At 39.1% G+C, this 18744-nt stretch overlaps 1 protein-coding gene across 2 annotated transcripts; it reads left to right on the top strand.

Moving 5' to 3' along the window:
* The first annotated feature begins 3757 nt into the window (after window positions 1–3757).
* LOC121856403 (protein phosphatase 1 regulatory subunit 21-like) lies at window positions 3758–18020 on the top strand. 2 transcript variants are annotated; one of them, XM_042351982.1, is made up of 19 exons: window positions 3758–3902; window positions 7192–7260; window positions 7794–7919; window positions 8170–8256; window positions 8368–8526; window positions 8746–8941; window positions 9218–9408; window positions 9671–9861; window positions 10358–10485; window positions 10899–10991; window positions 11448–11575; window positions 11944–12081; window positions 12782–12976; window positions 13322–13432; window positions 13685–13822; window positions 13991–14112; window positions 14451–14556; window positions 15670–15698; window positions 16496–18020. In XM_042351982.1, exons 1-18 carry the CDS (start codon window positions 3846–3848, stop codon window positions 15688–15690), a joined length of 2256 nt encoding a protein of 751 aa, XP_042207916.1. In that variant the 5' UTR covers window positions 3758–3845; the 3' UTR covers window positions 15691–15698; window positions 16496–18020. The 2 variants fall into 2 exon arrangements, with proteins under 2 accessions (XP_042207916.1, XP_042207917.1); XM_042351983.1 differs by having other exon boundaries at window positions 8746–8935.
* The last annotated feature ends 724 nt before the right edge of the window (window positions 18021–18744 follow it).

Below are 18744 nucleotides of genomic sequence, written 5' to 3' on the forward strand. Positions count from 1 at the left end.
GAGAGTAGGTGTTGGGGTAGATAACTGTGTGGCTGGTGACGACCATATTGTACTCTTATGACCACATCTTATTTACCAAATGGCCACTCACTTTAAACTGCAGTATTTTAACTCACATTTGCCAAGTCTTATTTCCCTTGGACAGTATCACCAATTTATTATTTTATCCATACTTACCAATATTTATTCTTCATGTAAAATTGCGAAGTATTTTATATTTACTTAATATTTCAAGCATTTTAATACCAGTAAATATTTTGTGTAATAATTATTTGGGGACAAAGATTCGTGAGTAATTGACGTAATCCAGGTTATATTGCGATATAGTTTCCATTGTGTGTTATACGTCATGGACTCATGGCCACTACTGGATAACCTTCTTACAGTAGTGCTCCAACTCCTAGGCCCATTAATCAGACTCACGTACTGTGGTTAATAGACCAAGATATGTAGACACTCCTTGCTACCTCTGGCTGATAGTTGAAAGTGACATTAACAAACACACTGTGAGAAAACATCCAAGGAAGACTATTCTTTATAAATTGGGTTAAGACTGAGAAATACTAATTTACAACAATAACAACTATTATATTTATAATAAGACAAAGAGTACAGACATAGACACTGCATGGCCTTGTGGCCCAACTGATTTAGCAAATTATTAATCTTCATCTCACAATAAGGCTCTTCCTCCATTCACAGAAGTATCACTTAGTATTTACCCCTAAATGCTAGCGAGTAAATTAATGTCAAAATGCAGGGTATACAATGGATGAAACAAGATTGAACCACTTCCCTGATCTCACACTCACACGCTGGAGTAGAGAGCGTCTCCCATGTAAACAACAATACATCTCCAATTAGAATATTAACTCGAAACTTCTTTGTGTAAGTAGAAAATATTATATGATTACAAAATATTAGAAACTACATTGAAGCAATATACAGTAGAACCTCGATAAATGGAACTAATTGGGGCAGACCCGTCCGAAAAAAGCGACCATATGGGGGATAACACTGCTTATCTGAACGTTTAAAGAAAATCTGTTATGTTATTACTGCACTTCAACAACTAATTACTTTAAGTGTACAACAAGAATATTACATCAACAATAAAAAAATATGAAACGGAACTCTCTGGGTTGAAAATCAGACATCAGACTGGTTATCAACAACTGTTTTCACCAAGATGGTTATTTGCTGTAAAGTGTGATATGTAAGTAACCACAGAATTTGTCTTATGAATAAAGAAGACTTTGTATACTGTACAGTACTATAAAGATAAAATAAGAACAAATAAGTGTATGAGTATATTGTATGTGGAAGATGAGTGTTTATCTGGGAGGGGTGGGTGGCTCCCTCCCCCTAACTCCCACAAGATTCTTTTCACACTTCTTTATGCAATTCCCATATAATTTAGGATCATTTGGTTCCAGGTTGATAAAATATTATCCTAAAACAACCAGCTTCCCTGAAAATAGAATCCCACACAGAACACCATGAGTCATTTCATATTCATTTGTTTACAAAGAGCAAACAGCTGATTGGCTTACCACAATGTCTTCAACATTTAGTAAATTAGTACAGTACAGTCTCAAGTTCTCAGTAGGCCTATAGCAAATCAGATTAGACCACTGTACAGTATTCAGTAAGTGTTGTTCATTTCATAAGATCTTTTTATTAATCTTTTCCATTTCTTATTTTATTTTAGTATCCCGTGACCAGAGCATCTCAAGAGTCCGAAAAATGCGAATTCTGATATATTGAAAATCGATTTATCGAGGTTTTACTGTAATTTACAAAAAAGACAGTAAACTAATTTCAAAGGACATCTTTCACAGAAAACCAGCCCGCTCTTACAACGGTGACTGGTGTAAAAGAACATACGGCACACGGCATATTAACGGCATTTAAATACATAGCCGTAGGTAACAAATAAGACGAGGCATTGTTTCCTGCCCTCTACCTTTATCTTCTTCGTCTTTGATCGGCTGTTGGACACTCCATAAAATATATATTTTGATTAATATAAAACGAAGATTAATGTAAATCAATTTATTTTTTATAGTTTCAGTAATTAACCTGTACACATTAACTTGCTCATTAGTAAAGTTACTCTTGTTCTAGACGTGCGGTCTCTCTCTGCCAAGACTGTTTCGGTAGCGGTTGAACTTTTTCTACTTTTATCCTCTTCACCACTGATCGACTCGTTAGCCGCTTGGGTGATCTGTCACGTCTCTGTCACGCACCGTTGGCAAGTACTGGGCATGCACCGGCTCCTGAATGTACCTGAACCCGCTCGTGTTGGTCAAGTCTTGTCTTGAAAGAGCTCACACTCGGTGCCGTCGCAACACTCTCTGGTAGATTGTTCCAAGAGTTCACAACTCTCACTCCGAAAAAGTTTGCCCTCACAGTTTTCTGGACTTGCGGCTTCTTCAATCTTGAGTTGTGACCCCTTGTGGGTCTAAACACCTGATAAATAAGAGCATCACCCATCAAAGGAAATTAAAGTTAAAGGTATAAACTAAATATATCATAAATGTGGGTTGGCGTGGATATAATGCTTTCAGTTGACTAGTTGTTGTTGTTTTTTACGGGGATTAGCCCACCCGGGTACAGGTCACTGACCCACATCGGGGCCTGGGGGGCGAAAATGTAATAATAATAATAAAGAACTATAAAGAAATAAAAAATAGAAATATAAAGTGAGAAACAATGTTGCGTTGTCAATAGTAAGAGAAACAATTGAGACCCTGCAATTGTGTGTAAAATGAGGTAGAAGTCAGATCAGCAACCTGGGACTTGGTCACAATTTTAATCACAGTTTATGATCCACTGAGTAACTCCCTTTATTATAGTTTATTTGGGGTTTAGTTCTTCCTCCTCTTTCCATATATGTAACACAAAATTGTCGGAAAAAAATAAGGAAAAAACGTGTCAATTTAACTTTGCATTTTGCCACAGACGGCGACACATGTAATTTAACCGCCACTGCTTATGAATCAACCGCACAACTAAGAACTTCCCTTCTTCTGTCTTTGGGGAAGAAATAGACCCTTGGATCTCTATTATTTCCTCTGTTTTATTCATAAATAACAAGACAGTGGCGTCGTGCACAATCCCTCCCATCATCTACCTCAGCTTGAAGCTATAAACAGGGAGCCGACACACCATCCACCCAGCAACCAACTAATTCAGCGAGGTGTGGTTCTTTGGTCACTTTTTTCACCTTATTTTAGGGTTTTATTAGTTCTTGCTTGTATTAGGACGCCTTGAATATTTATGAATCTCCAGCTTCCAGCCCTAGAGTTTTAATGAAGCTTCTTATGTCGATATATAATAAAAACTTTGATATATTTGTGATTGATTTTGGTCATATATATTATTGACTATATTTAAAAGATTACATTTTATATTATTAGGTTATAGTTTTTAATCTTACATACTCATTTTAGGATACATAATCTATAATATTTTACCTAAAGTTACTCCTGAAATTTAGGGTGACCATCAGAATGAGTTGAAGGCGGAGACAAAATGTTAGTGTTAAGATAAAACTCCGAACAAAACTTCAAAACCATTAAATTTAAAAGGAAAATCGATAAATAAATACACATTAGTCTAAAATTTAGTGTATAAATACATTTTTATATTTAGTAGTTTAGATATGGTTTAGAATATTACGTTTATATTGAAAAATTATAAATGGTTTAGTATTTTGGTTACTGGTATTGGTCTCAACATGGTCCAACTCGCAGGCGTATTTGTTATGGTTGTTGGAGAGGAAGTCAAAGTGTCAAGAATTATCTCCTATTAATTCCTCAACATTCCTCTATTAAACCATTATGGAGTCGCCAGACATACAGGCCAAGTATCAGAAACTGGCGGCGGAATACTCTAAGGTTAGTTATTATTATTTAAAGGGAAATTTAATTGCCCTTGACTGTTTATTTTGATCAGATAATTTGAGGGATTTTTTTAAAGGTTATGGTGTTTAAATGTTAGGCAGGACTGAGGAGACGGGTCAGACTAATGTAGCCAAATGTAGCTGGAATGAAGTCAAATAATGGTCCTAGATGAATAAATCGGACTGCTAATCACTTCTCGACTAGTATTTGGTGTCAGAAAGTCACAAAAAATTGGTAAGCTTAATTTAATCTGAGTTAATAGATCGAGTGCATGTACCTAACCTAACCTAAAACAACACAACTCAGATTAAAGTAAGTTTTCCAATTTTTTGTGACTTTGTGACACCAAATACTAGTTGAGAAGTGATTGGCAGTCCGATTTATTCATGTAGGACCATTATTTGACTTCATTCCGGCTATATTTGGGTAATTAGTGGGACCGCTGAGGAGACGGCTAACACCAGAAGGAGTTGTTTTATTTCACTCATCTTTTCCACACATTTTTTTTAGCATTATTTAAGTATTTTAAAAGAGGTGACAACATTTTGTTTTAATTGAGTTTTTTTCTTGTTTTTTTTTATCTACAGTCTTCAATCATCTGTAGTGAGCAGGGCATGAAGGATGGGGGAAATTGCTGGGTAAAACATGGTGGAAAACTGATCACATGACACTAAAATGATGTCTCTAAGTGCCTTGTGTGTGTGTAGAAATTAATTATTTACTGTAAATAATCATCCGAAACATCTGCTATGTCAGTGTGCGTTGTTGTCTGCCCTGTTTCTGTACAACCGACCCGCTTGGTCTGAGCGTACTCTTATATCTACAAAAAACGTAAAATTACACCATGATGCTTCAACACAGTTGCTTTCGCTGGTACCAGATATCAATATAAGTTCTTTCTGTTTAATGTGGCATTGTTTCTGCCTCTAGATAAGAAGTTAGGTAAGGTTAGGTAGGTTTCTTTGGTTGGTTAGGTCAGGTTTTATTAGGTTCTGTGCATTGTTGTATCATTTTTATAATTTATTGCTATCAGCCAAAGAACATCTGTGAAAAAATGAACAAAATCTAACAACTTGTTGTGGTGTTAATCATCTGCTCCAGGATTACCGGATATTAAAGTGATCTTGGAGGATTAAAGTTGTGTTTTTATTGAGTTGATGATGATAAGAGTTATATTATGTGAAGGACTTTGAGTTATATTGGTTTAGTATTATTATTATGAAGGTATTTAGTTGAAGTCGTCACCATAATAATAAAATTTATTTTTGGACAAAAACTAAAAAATATAAGTTTCCGAGGTGCAATTTTGGTGTTTTTGTGTTATTCTGGAAGTACAGTAAACCCTCGCACTTCTGGACAAATAGGGGGGGAGAGGGTGTCCGGATGAACCTGGGGATGAAGGCGCATTAACAATACTCCAAGACAAAAGTCGTGTCGCGGTTTAGTCCGAAGATTAAATATAACTCGTGAAACATTATGAGAGCCCCCTACCACAAGGCAGAGCGCACCAAAAGTTTAGCCCTGCGGCAAATGTTTTCGCCAAATTTCACGACACGTCTTTTATCTTTCATTGTACATAGACTTTATTGTCATGGGTAATAACATTAATAATATGGTCCAGTATTAATAATAATAGTAAAATGCTATTAAATAATAATACAGTAATGATAATACAGTAATAACAAAAACAACAATAATTATACACTACTGTATTACTCTATTGCTGTTATTACTGTATATCAATACAGTATTATTTTAAATTACTTTCTTTTAGTTTTAATACAGCTGACAATCTCCATCAGTCATCTTAGAGGTCAAACAATCAGTACTGTTTATTTCATTGCAGGGAACCTTAGCCTCTTGTATATCAGACACCGACTATTTAGCGACGCCATATATGCTACAGCATCTCGCTACAGACCAACCACTCTCTAACTTCTGTAACAACTCCAGCTTCTGAGCTATAGTAAACTGTGTTAACTTCCTTTCGGGTTCCATCACTACACAACAGTCATAGGGCACAAAAACAGTCGAGACTACAAGTGAGACCGAGGAGGGATGAGCGCTGTAACTTGTGGCGGGAGATGCGGACTGGGTCCATCTTAACGGTGGGGGAGTAAACACGGCATTCAGACTGAAAGAGAGACTAGATAGGAATTTGCTACATCCAGACGTCTTCCGGACTAACCAAAATCCGGATCTGAGAGGTCCAGAAGTACGAGGGTTTACTGTACTGTAGGATTTGAGGCCAATTTTTTTTTTTTTCAGAATTGAACTTTAATGTGTTAAAATAATTATGTACAGCACATCCAGAATAACACATAAACACAAAAAATTTTCATTGAAATAAACATAGGTGACGAGTAATTAGCATTAAAAAAATAATTAAGATTTTTGAGATGTAATTTGGTCATATAATTATAAAGATATCAAATTACATAAAACAGATCCTCAATTTATCAGTTCACCAGTTGTTACATTACTAACCATTGAAGTATAATTAGTCTGCTCCTTGTTATTATATTATGAACTTTAATGTTATCCAGTGTTGGTACAAGAGGAAACTGTAATACACAGAGAAAACCTTAGAGGAGTCACACAACATAACACACATCTTATACCTCTGCCTCGGGACCGAACCCATACCTCTGCCTCGGGACTGAACCCATACCTCTGCCTCGGGACTGAACCCATCTCTGCAGTAGAGAGAGTCAAGACTGCTATCCCTCTATTGTACTGGTCCACCAACACTGTTATTACTGGTGTCATTTCAGTTTTATCTACAAAATATTAACATGACTATTTTATGATTATTTTTTCTGGTAATAAAGAAAAATTAATAACAGTAAAGTTAATACAAGAATTGTTAAGTAATGGTTGATCTCTTCACTACAGTGACGCTACTTTTAGTATTTCATTTGGGTAACGCTGAATGATTTTTATTCACCAGAGAGGCGATCCCGTGTGTAATTAGTCATAATGTTGTGTGTGTGCGTGATGGTGGGTCATAGTACGAGGGTGTAGCTTAAAATATCCTCCAGATTCATAGTAAAATACAGTGAAACTTCCATATAATGGACCCTCGATATAATGGACTTTCCTCCCTTTATGGTCCGTTAAATAGAGGTTTCACTGAACAGGTTAAGCTAGTATTATTTATTCTGACACTTTAATTCATATAAACATTTATCAGGTATGTTTGTGATGCAAAAACCTACACTGGTTTAACACACCGTCCACAGAAGAAATTTTATGACATTCATTTGTTTTTAATCTCCCACAGTTACGAGCCCAAAACCAAGTGTTGAAGAAAGCAGTGGTTGATGAACAAGGGAAGACAGCACAGTTAAATGTGAGTGTGTGTGTGTGTGTGTTTGTAAATATATCTGAGTCTGTATCCCTTTGTCCTTCTGTGGGACATTGTTCAGATAATCCTAGACTCTATCAGGACCACGTGAAGAATAAACACCCTAGCTTATTTCCTCTGATAATTAAACACCCTAAAGCTACCTAGGTGGTTAGGTTAGGTTTTTCTCATAATATCAACAATCTGAATTACAGTATATTAAATGGTTTTGATCAGTGGTCGCTAATATTTACAAGAGCCATACTAGTGACTTGTCTCTCTGAAGCCTTGTTGCATCACATAGGAGAACATTTATAACTCACCCCACATAGTACAGTCACTGGACGGCTATGGAGGACCACCAGTCAGTTGTGTACCATCGGCTCTGTTTTGATTTTGTCGTTTGTCGTTACTGCGCTTCAGTGACTAAGGTCTTTAAGCGTAAAGAAAACCAACCAAAAATTATGAGAGGTAGGACTATTGAGCCACTGATTTAGGCCACACCGTCATTATGGTATTAATAATTCCGTCTTGACCAGGATTTCGTGAAGTCTCGGGACCAGTTGCTGAGAAAGGCCGACCAAGAGAATGATTCCCTCAGCTTCAGGAACCAACAGTTGACTAAGAGGTTGACCCTTCTACAGGAAGACCTTGATGAGATACAGGTGAGTTGTGGTGTTCGTGTGTGTGGTTTATCACTGGGTAAAAAATTAATCACAAAATAGGAATGAAAAGTATTAGGAAAGTGGTATACAAAACGAGTATAGAAAGTGACAATAAAATACTAAGACAACAAGTAGAATTATCCACATTTTGTTCATATCCTCAACTTACACACACAGTATACAAAATGAATTACACTATTTATCTTTATTTGTTTTTTTATTAATACCTTTTCATCTGGTTTATTTGCAGACTAAATCCAAAAGAGGACGAGGGAAGGGAGAAAGTGTTGTAGATGGGGCGGCAGTAGACAACACAGTGTTTACCGAGGAGCTTCAGGTAGGTCCTTGTCTATGTTAGTTTTCTCCTCATGTGGTGACGGTATATTTGTGTGGTTAGGTTAGGTTATTTGTGGAAGCAGTGTTATTAATTTGTTGTCTTTACTCTCAGTTGAAGATTCAGGAAAATGCCAGATTACAGTCGGAACTCTCGGAAATTGAGACGACGTACCGAAGACGTTACTCAGAGCTGGAGACTCAGTTAGACACTGCCAAGAGAGAGACACAGAAACAGAAGGAGCTGTTTGAACTGAGGGAGAAATCTGCCCAGGTGAGTTTTGGTGGTTGTTGTGGGTGGTGTGGTGTGGGTTGTGGGTGGTGTGGTGTGGGTGGTGTGGTGTGGGTTGTGGGTGGTGTGGTGTGGTGTGGGTTGTGAGTGTTGTGGTCTGGGTTGTGGGTTTGTGAGAGAAAAAACATGTTATATGATCATGTTCGTAGGGTATTGATCACTTTTTTTTATCATCATTCTATCCGATCACCTCACCACCAGGGCGCGGTAGAGCAGCTGGAGACTGAGAGAGTGAGGCAGGAGGTGGTGGCCCAGCAGCGAGAGGCAGAACTGAGGGCGTTGAAGGAACAGGTCAGCAGACTCGAGAGCCTCAACAAAGCCGCCGTCACCAACTGCCAACCGCCTCAGACGCAAGAACAGGGTGACAAGTCCGACCCTCACCGTGCTTTTGGTAAAAGTACGTGGGTTGTTTCTCGAATGACCCCCCCAAATGTGTTCGTGTTACATGTGTGTTTGTGAGAGAGTTATTGTCATCACCATTATCAATTATCATCATCATTATTATTATCAATCATCATTATTATCATCCTCATCCTCATTTGTCTAGATTAAGATAGCATTAGGTTAGATAAGCATTAGCATTAGGCAAGTTAACATTAGATTAAGTTAGATTAGAATTAGCAATAGGTTAGGTTAGGTTAGCACCATCACATAACCACCACACGTCTTACAGAGGTGGTATCGAGGAGCCTCAACATTCCGGTACAAAACGGCCGAGACAGAGCTCCCAGCGTGACAGCCAGAAGTTTGGTCGACTCCTTTGATAACCTCATACAGGTCTTATCCGATACTTTTGCCAAATTCCTCTGCAGTTACAGCACCCGAGTCAAGCTGTACGATCAGTCTTCAGAGATACAGTTAAAAGTAAGTGTGTTGTACCTTGAATTACTATATACAGGGTGGTTGAAAAAGAAGTGTTTGGTGATACAGGGTGATTGAAAAGACTGAGAGTAGTACTTCTTCATTCTGTGGAACTAAGTAAAAAATATTTCCAGTTGATGGGACACTTAAAATACTTAAAATCAACAGACTACATATTTTTCAATTTGGTGGGACACTTAAAATACTTAATATTTTCAGCTAATGGGACACTTATAAACCAACACTAAAGTAATTATATTTCCAGCTGATACAACACTTAAGATCAGCCGCCTTACCCTGGCATCCCTTGGCATCGTCCTATCACCATCTTGCGGACAGTGCCTCGGGGGAAGGTTTTGTGGCCCTGGAGACCCTGAGCGGACTCTCCCAAGTGAGTCGCCACGTCACGGCATGTGGAGCCAGCCTGCGGAAGGTGCTGCCCCTGGTGGTTCTTTGGTGAGTCAGACAAAGGAGATGTTTTGTTGATTGGTGTCACCTTGGATTAGATAAGGTTACTGGTAGGTTGAATTTGCGTAGGTTACATTTGCTTAGATTAAGTTAGGTTTGGTTAGGTTAGCATTAGGAAGGTCAAATAAACTTGGGATTTAGTCTTCAGATATTCCAGTTGTTTTTTGCCTCAACAAATATAATTTGAATTGCTATTTTCTCTACAGTGTTTGACATAATGAGAACCTGAGATAAATATATGGGACCTCTAGTGTAATGTGTGCGTGTTGACGTTAGTGATAATGTAAACAACTGTTATGTCATGTAGGTTGAATATTTGTATCCTTTGATCTGAGATGAATCACCTTCTATACAATCCCTTTTTATATTAACACACCCTGTAGTACCTAACTAACCTCTTCTTGCTGAGACACCCTGTAGTACATAACCTCTTCTTGTAGACTCATCCTCTGATACATAGCTAACATCCTTACCTCTGTTGTAGGGTGTCGGAGGGCAGTAGGGGACAAGTTGACGGAGATCGTGCTGGTGCGGCGTGGAGCGCAGCGTTCAGCAGGCTGGTGTCCTCCTGGGGCTCACTGGCCCCATATGTTGCCACTCTTGCTAGTCAGAGTAAGTCCACGTCAGAACCTTCCACTCCTTAACCCTACTCCGGCGGCTAAGGAATCCCTACCCCCTCCCCTCCCATCCCCTCCCTTTCCCCCCCCTCCCATCCCATCCCCTCCCTTTCCCCCCCCTCCCCTCCACACACATGGTCAAAAGATGGATCACAAAGGATATGAAATTCCTCTGATGATGGCCATTGTCCCCACAGCTGATTCCTACTGATGATGGCTGCCTTCCATATAGATAATTCCCCATCTTAATCATTTTAAACCACTCCTAATCACCTTAAATCCTTCCTAATCACTTCAAATCCCTCCTAATCACTGTTCAGCCCCTGCTAACCACTCTCCCACACCACCTAATCATCCATCAGTACTGTCTCTCTCTCTTTCTCTCACTCACTATCTCTCTCACCCCAGGTACCCCCAACTCCAACCTGCCTCCAAGCGCTCAGGGTCGCGTCATATCCATGCTAAGCGACCGCCTCGACAACCTCCATGCTGCCCTTACAGGTATGTTACGCTGAGACTGTGTGTGTGTGTCGTCAATGTTAATTTGTTGGTGCATATGGTGTGTGGGTTATAGTCAGTGTTGGTGATACAGCGGTAACTCGTTTGCCTCTGACCGCTGCGGATGGGGGCTCTAATCCCGGGGTCAGATGTGAGAAAGGTGTTATCCTGTGTGAGCCAAACAAACATGGCTCATTACTTTATGTTATTTAAGGTATTTAATATGATGTGATTTTTATATACGGTACCAATAAATTCAAGTTATATTGTTTTGTCAGTGTAAGTCGTGTTTTGTTGATTAATGATTGCTTAGATGTATTTATTATGATTATGTTCTTAAGTCATTCCCCCTTCACCCCCCTGTCAGTCACAACAGATCTTTGCCTGTTGTTAATGTCTCTGTATTATTTTAATCTTGTATTATTATTTTAACACTTGGTAATGTTTCCTGTACTCTAGAGGCCTCCAACATATACCAAAAGAAAGCTTTGAGCGAGAAGGTGCTGCCATCTACATCAGGGGAGGCCAAGGCTGCCAACGAGGAGATTGTCAACGTCCTTACTGCTCTCTCTGTCACCACAAGCAAGGTCAACTTTCCTCTCTCCTCACAGCTGTTTTGTTTTGAAGTGGATTTCTATTACAGTATTGAATTTAGAATCCCTACTAGTTGTGATGCTAGTATATACACACACACACACACACTAAACTATGACTCGAGCAGTTCATCACCAACATCAACTCACACCTGACAAACATAATCCCTTCACTCCTATAAATATTTGGCTCAGATATAAACAAATAAGTAGTCTGGAAGTTGGTGTTTGGTGCATCAGTGTTGAATCCTCAAGTTGGCATTTGTTTTTACCTCGAAATGAGAGAATATGGCAGATGTCAACTCTATTCAAGAAACAAATTGTGTGTTTTTTTTATTCTATTAATGTATTTCTTCTTGCAGATGTCAACGCTATTCAAGGAACAAGTCGTACCGTCGTGGAACAGAGGTGGATCGACGCCCAGCACCCCCTCCTCACCGTACCCAAGCATGCCTTACGGTCTCAACAAATCTACGAGCAACTCTGCCTCCATTGCTCATGTGAGTCGTGGTATTCTCAGTCACTTACTGTTTGTTGGTCATCAGTTGAAGGATTTTGGTCACCTACTTTTTTATATAGTTATGGATAAAAACTGGAGTAACTTAGCCAAAATTTTTAACACTGATCCATGATTATCTTAACACTGGGGGAGGCTGACATAGGGTACACTTATCACTACAGTCTTTGGTCTATAGATAACACTCATACCAGACTGTACAGATTATGTGCAACATTTACTTATCCCGGGCAAGTGACTTTTGAAATTTACCTGCCCTGAAAAATTTTGGGTGGAAATTTCCCTGCCTCTTTTTTTTTATTGGAAAATAAAAATAAAAATCCCTCTAGTGGGAACTGCTGTGTAATTAACGATGATTGAAATAATTAAAGATATGTAGAATATTTAAAAAGTCATAACTGCTGTCACCTCATGTCTACAGCCTCTCAGCTTGCCAGTTCCTTAGAAATGTTGACAACTTGACACTGACTGACTACAGTACAGAGTTGGTGGCTTAATGTAGAGATAAAATACCTGCACCTAACATACAATAGGTCACTATTCCTGGTTCACTGATGTACCCCAGGTCACTAATCCTGCTAAACTGATGGTTAAACTTATATATTTTACATTATGGTGATGATGATGATAACAGTGATAATGACAAAATCTTCTCTATATCACCTCTTTATCTTATACCTCAGGACGAGAGTAACAGAACCCTATATGACGGCACATTAGCGAGCCCTTCAGATACCTCGAACGTGGGGGACACCGAAGCCTCACTCACGAAACAACTGGCTCTTGCGTCATCTAAACTGAGCCAGCTGGAATCAGAGAGGGAACACTGGAGATTGGAGCACCAACTGTTACAATGTAAACACCAGAAGGAGGCAAAGGTTGGGGTCTGTGTGTTTTATTGTCATTTTGTGTAGAGTTTCATTATTGTTTTTTGTTGTTATTTTAATCATACGAATATGTTGTGTTAGTCAGGAATAGGTAGGAGGAGGATGAGGGAGAAGAGTAGGAAGGAAGATGAGGAGGAGGAGTAGGTAGGAAGATGAGGAGGAGGAGTAGGTAGGAAGATGAGGAGGAAGAGTAGGTAGGAAGATGAGGAGGATGACGGAAGAGGAGGAGACACTCTATATTTTATTCAAGATATATATTAAGCCTGAGAATATAACACACACATTAGGCAGGATTTGTTTATATATATTGTACAGAATATCTCTCTACTCTCTTAGCGGGTTCGCCAACTGGAGACTCAGCTGCAGGGAGACACAGTGGACAGTGAGGACAGCGAACATCTACACTTCAAGGACCATTCTGCCTCGAACGCCTCCACCGCGTCGATAGTGAGTTATCTTTATGTCCTGTGATGACGGCGAGGAGGAGGAGGAAGAGAGGGGGAGGAAAAGGAGGAGAGGGGAACAGGGAGGGTGGAATGGAAGAGGAGGTGGTGTTATTTCCATTAATCTTGTGTAGACAAACACCCACATATACTCCCCTTCACAATAATTAGTTCTCACCTGTGTGTGTCCCCTAATTAGTTCTCACCTGTATCTGCCCCCTAATTAGTTCTCACCTATATGCATCCCTCCCCCCAGATCGGTGAGGTGCAAGGAATGGACGGCGCTTCAGACGAGAGAGAGAAAGACATCAGGAACCACTTCACAAGCCGTTGCTCACACCTGTACATGCAGCTTACCTCTACGACGAGTCAAGCTGCTCTCTATCAGAATGAGGTAAAGTACTTGTGTGTGATCAGGAAGTACTTATATGTGATAAGGAAGTACTTGGTTGTGATCAGGAAGTATTTGATTGTGATCAGGAAGTACTTGATTGTGATCAGGAAGTATTTGGTTGTGATCAGGAATTACACTGTAGTTAAGATGTTCTGTGACCTTTAACAGTGTGAGTCTCTGATGAGGCGGCTCGTTGTGAGTGAGGAAAATCGTGCCTCTTGTGACCAGGAAGTCGACAAGCAGAGAGAGATCGTTAACCAGCTAAAAGAGACGCTACAGACGACCTCCAGGTGAGTCATTCGTGTTTTCTAAGATTTTATGTATGTGAATTTGGTTAGGTTAGGTTAGATCTAAAGACCGACAAATGTACATATACCCCGGATGGGACGCGCAACCTCTTGCACTACACACGGAGGTTTACAAGTGAGTGGGCCACCATAGTTACCAGGGTGAGGTGGAGTGATTGATCTTACAGCCAATGGTTCTTAGTTTGCACCTATCTGAGACTGACTCTTCGGCAAACTTGTTATTGTCATTAGAATTATTGTTAGTCCCAGTGTAATTGTTATTCATAGTGTTATTGTTAATTAGTGTTATTGTTTTTGTTATATCATATTGTCCACTTCAGAAATTACGAAGAGCAGATCTCCACCATGTCAGAACACCTGGCCGACCTTAATGAGAAAATAACAGCGCAGACCGAGCTGATTGAACACCTCAAATATGAAGCAAAGGTGAGGCCTTATTACAGCCACTGTATCTCACCTCTCTCATGTCTGACTGTACTGTATTTCTGTCTCACCTCTCACACATCTGACTGTATTTGTCTCACCTCTCCCACACATCTGAATGTAACCGTCTTTTATCCCTCACATCTGACTGTATTTCTGTCTCATATGCTCAAATTTTTTCCACTTTTCACAATTAAAACAAAACTGTTCTTATTTTTGGCTTCTTAATAATACTGATATGTTCTTATATCTATAATTTGTCAAGTTTTCATTTGGGTAAAGTCAAGGAGGAGCATAAGAAATATTTTCACTGGGAGAAGGTGAGAGAGTCGCGTGTCATTTGTCTGGCAAGTTTACCCAACGTTAAAAAGATGAACGATCTCTTGTAAGGGTCGTGTTTAAGTAGATCTTGATTATACCTGTTGCCATATGCATTCTTTTGTTTCGAGTAACTCACTGTTGTACATAAATATCCCTGTATGGGAGATGTGACACTTTACTACAGATATCAATAGACAGAAAAAGATATCTAGTAATATCTATGTTAGCCGGGATCCCTCGAACCCAGAACTCTCCTTTAGCCGGAATTGAAATTTTCTCGGAAAATTCCGAGAAAATTTTCCCGATACCCGGAAAATTCTGGGGATGGAGTTTTTTTTCCGGGTTTGAGAGATGAAAATCAGGCGCATTTTCTGGAAATTTTGAGAAAAATAATTTCGGAGAATTCCGGGGATGAGGGATATTTTTCTGGGTTAGAGAGAGTCGTCTCGTTACCGGGAAATCTCTCATTCCCGGAAGTGCTCTGCACCAATTGTTTTGGCTAACGGGGATATCACTGTATTTTCATTTTCTTTTTTTTCCTATCAGAATGTAATGTTGACAATCAATATATTATGGATATTATTTTTGGGGGACAAAATATTATAATTTTACAGTTGTGGATCTGTTTTTAGCTTGATCCCTTCACTACTGGGACGCCATTTTTTATATTTGGCTAATGACAGATGATTTTATTCAGGTCAGGGGACCCCATACACAAGGGGTTAATCTAGGTGATATATTCCAAACCTGATGGCTTTTATGTACAGTATTTATGTTTTATTTTTTACTTTTCAGAACAAGAGAGGGAAGAAGTGAATCAACAGGTAAGAATTATGCAACAAGAGGTTTTGTATTTCAGAAAAGTTAAATTGTAAGTCAAAGATTTTAGTTTAAGTCAGTTTGATTCAGTAGAGTTTTCATACAAGTTTACATTCATTCTGCTGCTTCTCTCCACCAACAACACCTTTGCCCCTGCTGTCCACTGTCTCCCTAAGCCAGTCTCTCTCTGTCTCTCCCCTACTGCCCACTCTCCCTAAGTCTCTCTCTCTCCACTAATGTTCACTCCAGAAACAAACTCCTTTTACTGATTTTTCATTGGCCATTGCAGCAGTATTTTTTATACAAGGATTAGCCCACCTGGGCATAGGTCATTGACCTACATCAGGGCCTGGAGGGTGAAGGTATATTATAATAACAATAACAATAAAGAATCACAAATAAGCAAAAAAGAATCAAGAGTGAGAAACGATATACAGATTGTATGTTGTGTTGTCAAAGTAAGAGAAACAATTGAGGCCCTGCAATTGTGTGGAAAGGAGGCAGAAGTCAGATCAGCAACCTGGGACTTGGTCACATATAGCAGCAGAGTCTATCATTAGACAACACATTATGCTTCCAATATCTTCCCAGGCAGTAGTACCTCCCTGTTTAATAGCTGCCTACTACCAGACCTGTGTTGCAGGTTTTGTTTCATGTACATGTGTCCTCATCATTCCACTCAAAGCTCCCACACATCCTCTCCATAGCTTACATCTCGCTTCTGACCACCGTACAGTATAAGCCGTTATTACGGTTTATAATGGAGGAGTGTGTAATGTTGTGTGTTTACATATGTGGACAGGAGGATGGAGAGGCTATGTGACTGCAGAACTCCTCCAGGGACCACAGCTTGATGGCTCTTATACCTGTACTTGTGTTATGAAGTGGAGCAACACCACAGTCTGAGAGGTGGAGAGGCTGTGACCTCCTCTACACTCCTGCTGTGACACCAGAATGCAAGAGGTTCGGAGCTACTCTACACCCACTTGTGTCACCAGTAAGCAAGAGGCTCGGAACTCCCTGCTGTGTCACCGACAAGTAAGAGGTGTAACAAGCATGCAAAGAGACAGTTGATGTGAAATATGGGACCCTGGAAAGTCTCTCAAAGGGACAAACTTCATAGTGGGAAATTAAACCTCTTACATTTAGCTTAAAGAGCACATCACTGCAGTCGAAGAAGCTCAAGACAGAGTTAAAAATGCAGCCAAGATATGTATTAGTGACATATATAACTGCTGGTGCTGGAGTCCCATACCTGAGTACAATACTGTAGCCACTAGTGATACTCAGACTGGTATATTACTGTGCTACTTCAGTGAGTCGTCTTCACCTACATTGTAATCATTTTCATAAGCCTTTTGCACAGGTGTTATGCCATGTTTGGGAAGGATTTTATTTATAATTTTATTTCAAAAAGTCATAATTTTCAGAAATGCTTAATAATAATAGTTCTATAAAAAGGTTTGTAAAGTTTTAACTATTTTGTGGTTAATATGATGATAACAGAGTGAGTCAGATAAAAGTTTTCCCAATCACTTTACACTTTCTAGTATTGACTCAAACCTTGCACTCTCCTCCTCTGTGCTCATCATTATTCGAACAACGCAAAGACAAATATTTACATCACTTAAAATGAAAAAAAATTGCTTAAGTGACCTGATCTCAAGTAAGGTTCACACACATGGCTACATCACAGCTTAATTACTGCCCAAAATACTCTTAATTATTAGTATGGTCATAGAATGGGTTAATAAGTCACTAATGGGTTTACTACCCCCGAAAGGCTTCATATATACTCACGGCCTCTTAAATTATCCATTAACAATTACCCATCACCCTTCAATACGTCAAAAGCGGAAATTTGTCATTTTGGTAACAGGATCTCTCTGTATTTTATTTATTTATTTTTTTTTTCAATTGTAGTTTGTTAGATTAACATACTGTACTGTACGTGTGTTGATCTTTTAAAGCCACTGTTATGTTCCTAACTCAATCCCAACACTATGTCCCATTTTTTTAGATCAGGTCACATTAGGTCATTCATATATGAAGTGTATTGGAATAAGAAAAACTTTAATTATTTGGTTAATTATAATTTATCATCACTCAAAAAACACAAACGGGTAAATTGAATCAAAATCGATGAGGTTTTACAAGATGGCACAGGAGGCTCTAGGTTTGTCCTGGGTTTGAGTCCTGAGCTGGTTTCTTCCTCTACTGTACAGTACAAGTCCAAAAATCCGGACTGCCTGGGGATTGGGTCGGTCTGGATTTTCTGATTTTCTGGATTCTCAGGCAGTACTTTTAAAATTCAAATTTAAGGAGGAATAAAGAAGAGATGAACAGGTACATTTTGATAGTTTATTCATTAGCAAATATAGCATGCTTCATTTATCAAAACGAGCAGTTTTAAAGAAAAAGCTGTGAATTTTAGAATTTTATTCTTTGCCTTTTTTATATCATAAATTGTAGACTTTCCAATGTCGTATGTTTCCATTAGAACAGTATTGCTCACACCACGTTCTAGTTTCTTAATTATTTCAAGTTTGTCACTCAATTTCAACGTGTTCTTCTTTCTCTTCACACAACGAAGTTTATCTACTTTAGGAGCCATTATTATGGGCAATGATGTGAATGTCATGTGTTACGATGACACAGCAATTGGTGTTGAGAAACATCTGAAGAAGATTGAAGGAGACAGATGGATCATGGTCTGGCACGTTAAAGAAAGAGATTATCAAGGCTGGGATTTGGATATTTCTCACTCCTTACACATGGGGATTGCGAGCAAAGTGATGATCTTTTATGTTCCCTCCCCCATCAGTAGACTGCCATTAAGAAATATAATTACTATTTTGCAGTGTAACTATGAGATAAACAAAAAATGCCTTTTTGGTGTCATTACAGAGGTGATTAAACACCCCAAAATCACTGCAATCCGCACAGGCGCACATATCATACAACATTTGGCGTGGTGGATCCCACGTGTCTACACCCCGGCGCCCCAAGAAAGGATATTTTATTGCACACATTTATAAACGAACTCGGCAA

Source organism: Homarus americanus, unplaced genomic scaffold, assembly GCF_018991925.1.
Source record: "Homarus americanus isolate GMGI-L3 unplaced genomic scaffold, GMGI_Hamer_2.0 scaffold48220, whole genome shotgun sequence".
In the NCBI taxonomy this organism is placed as follows: Eukaryota; Metazoa; Arthropoda; class Malacostraca; order Decapoda; family Nephropidae; genus Homarus; species Homarus americanus.

What these genes read in the sequence shown, in the direction of transcription:
- LOC121856403 (XM_042351982.1), top strand. Translation starts at nt 3,846, where the DNA reads ATGGAGTCGCCAGACATACAGGCCAAGTATCAGAAACTGGCGGCGGAA. An exon ending in TGTTTACCGAGGAGCTTCAG is followed by an intron (nt 8,257 to 8,367) that starts GTAGGTCCTTGT and finishes CTTTACTCTCAG; the next exon opens with TTGAAGATTCAGGAAAATGC. An exon ending in TGAGGGAGAAATCTGCCCAG is followed by an intron (nt 8,527 to 8,745) that starts GTGAGTTTTGGT and finishes CCTCACCACCAG; the next exon opens with GGCGCGGTAGAGCAGCTGGA.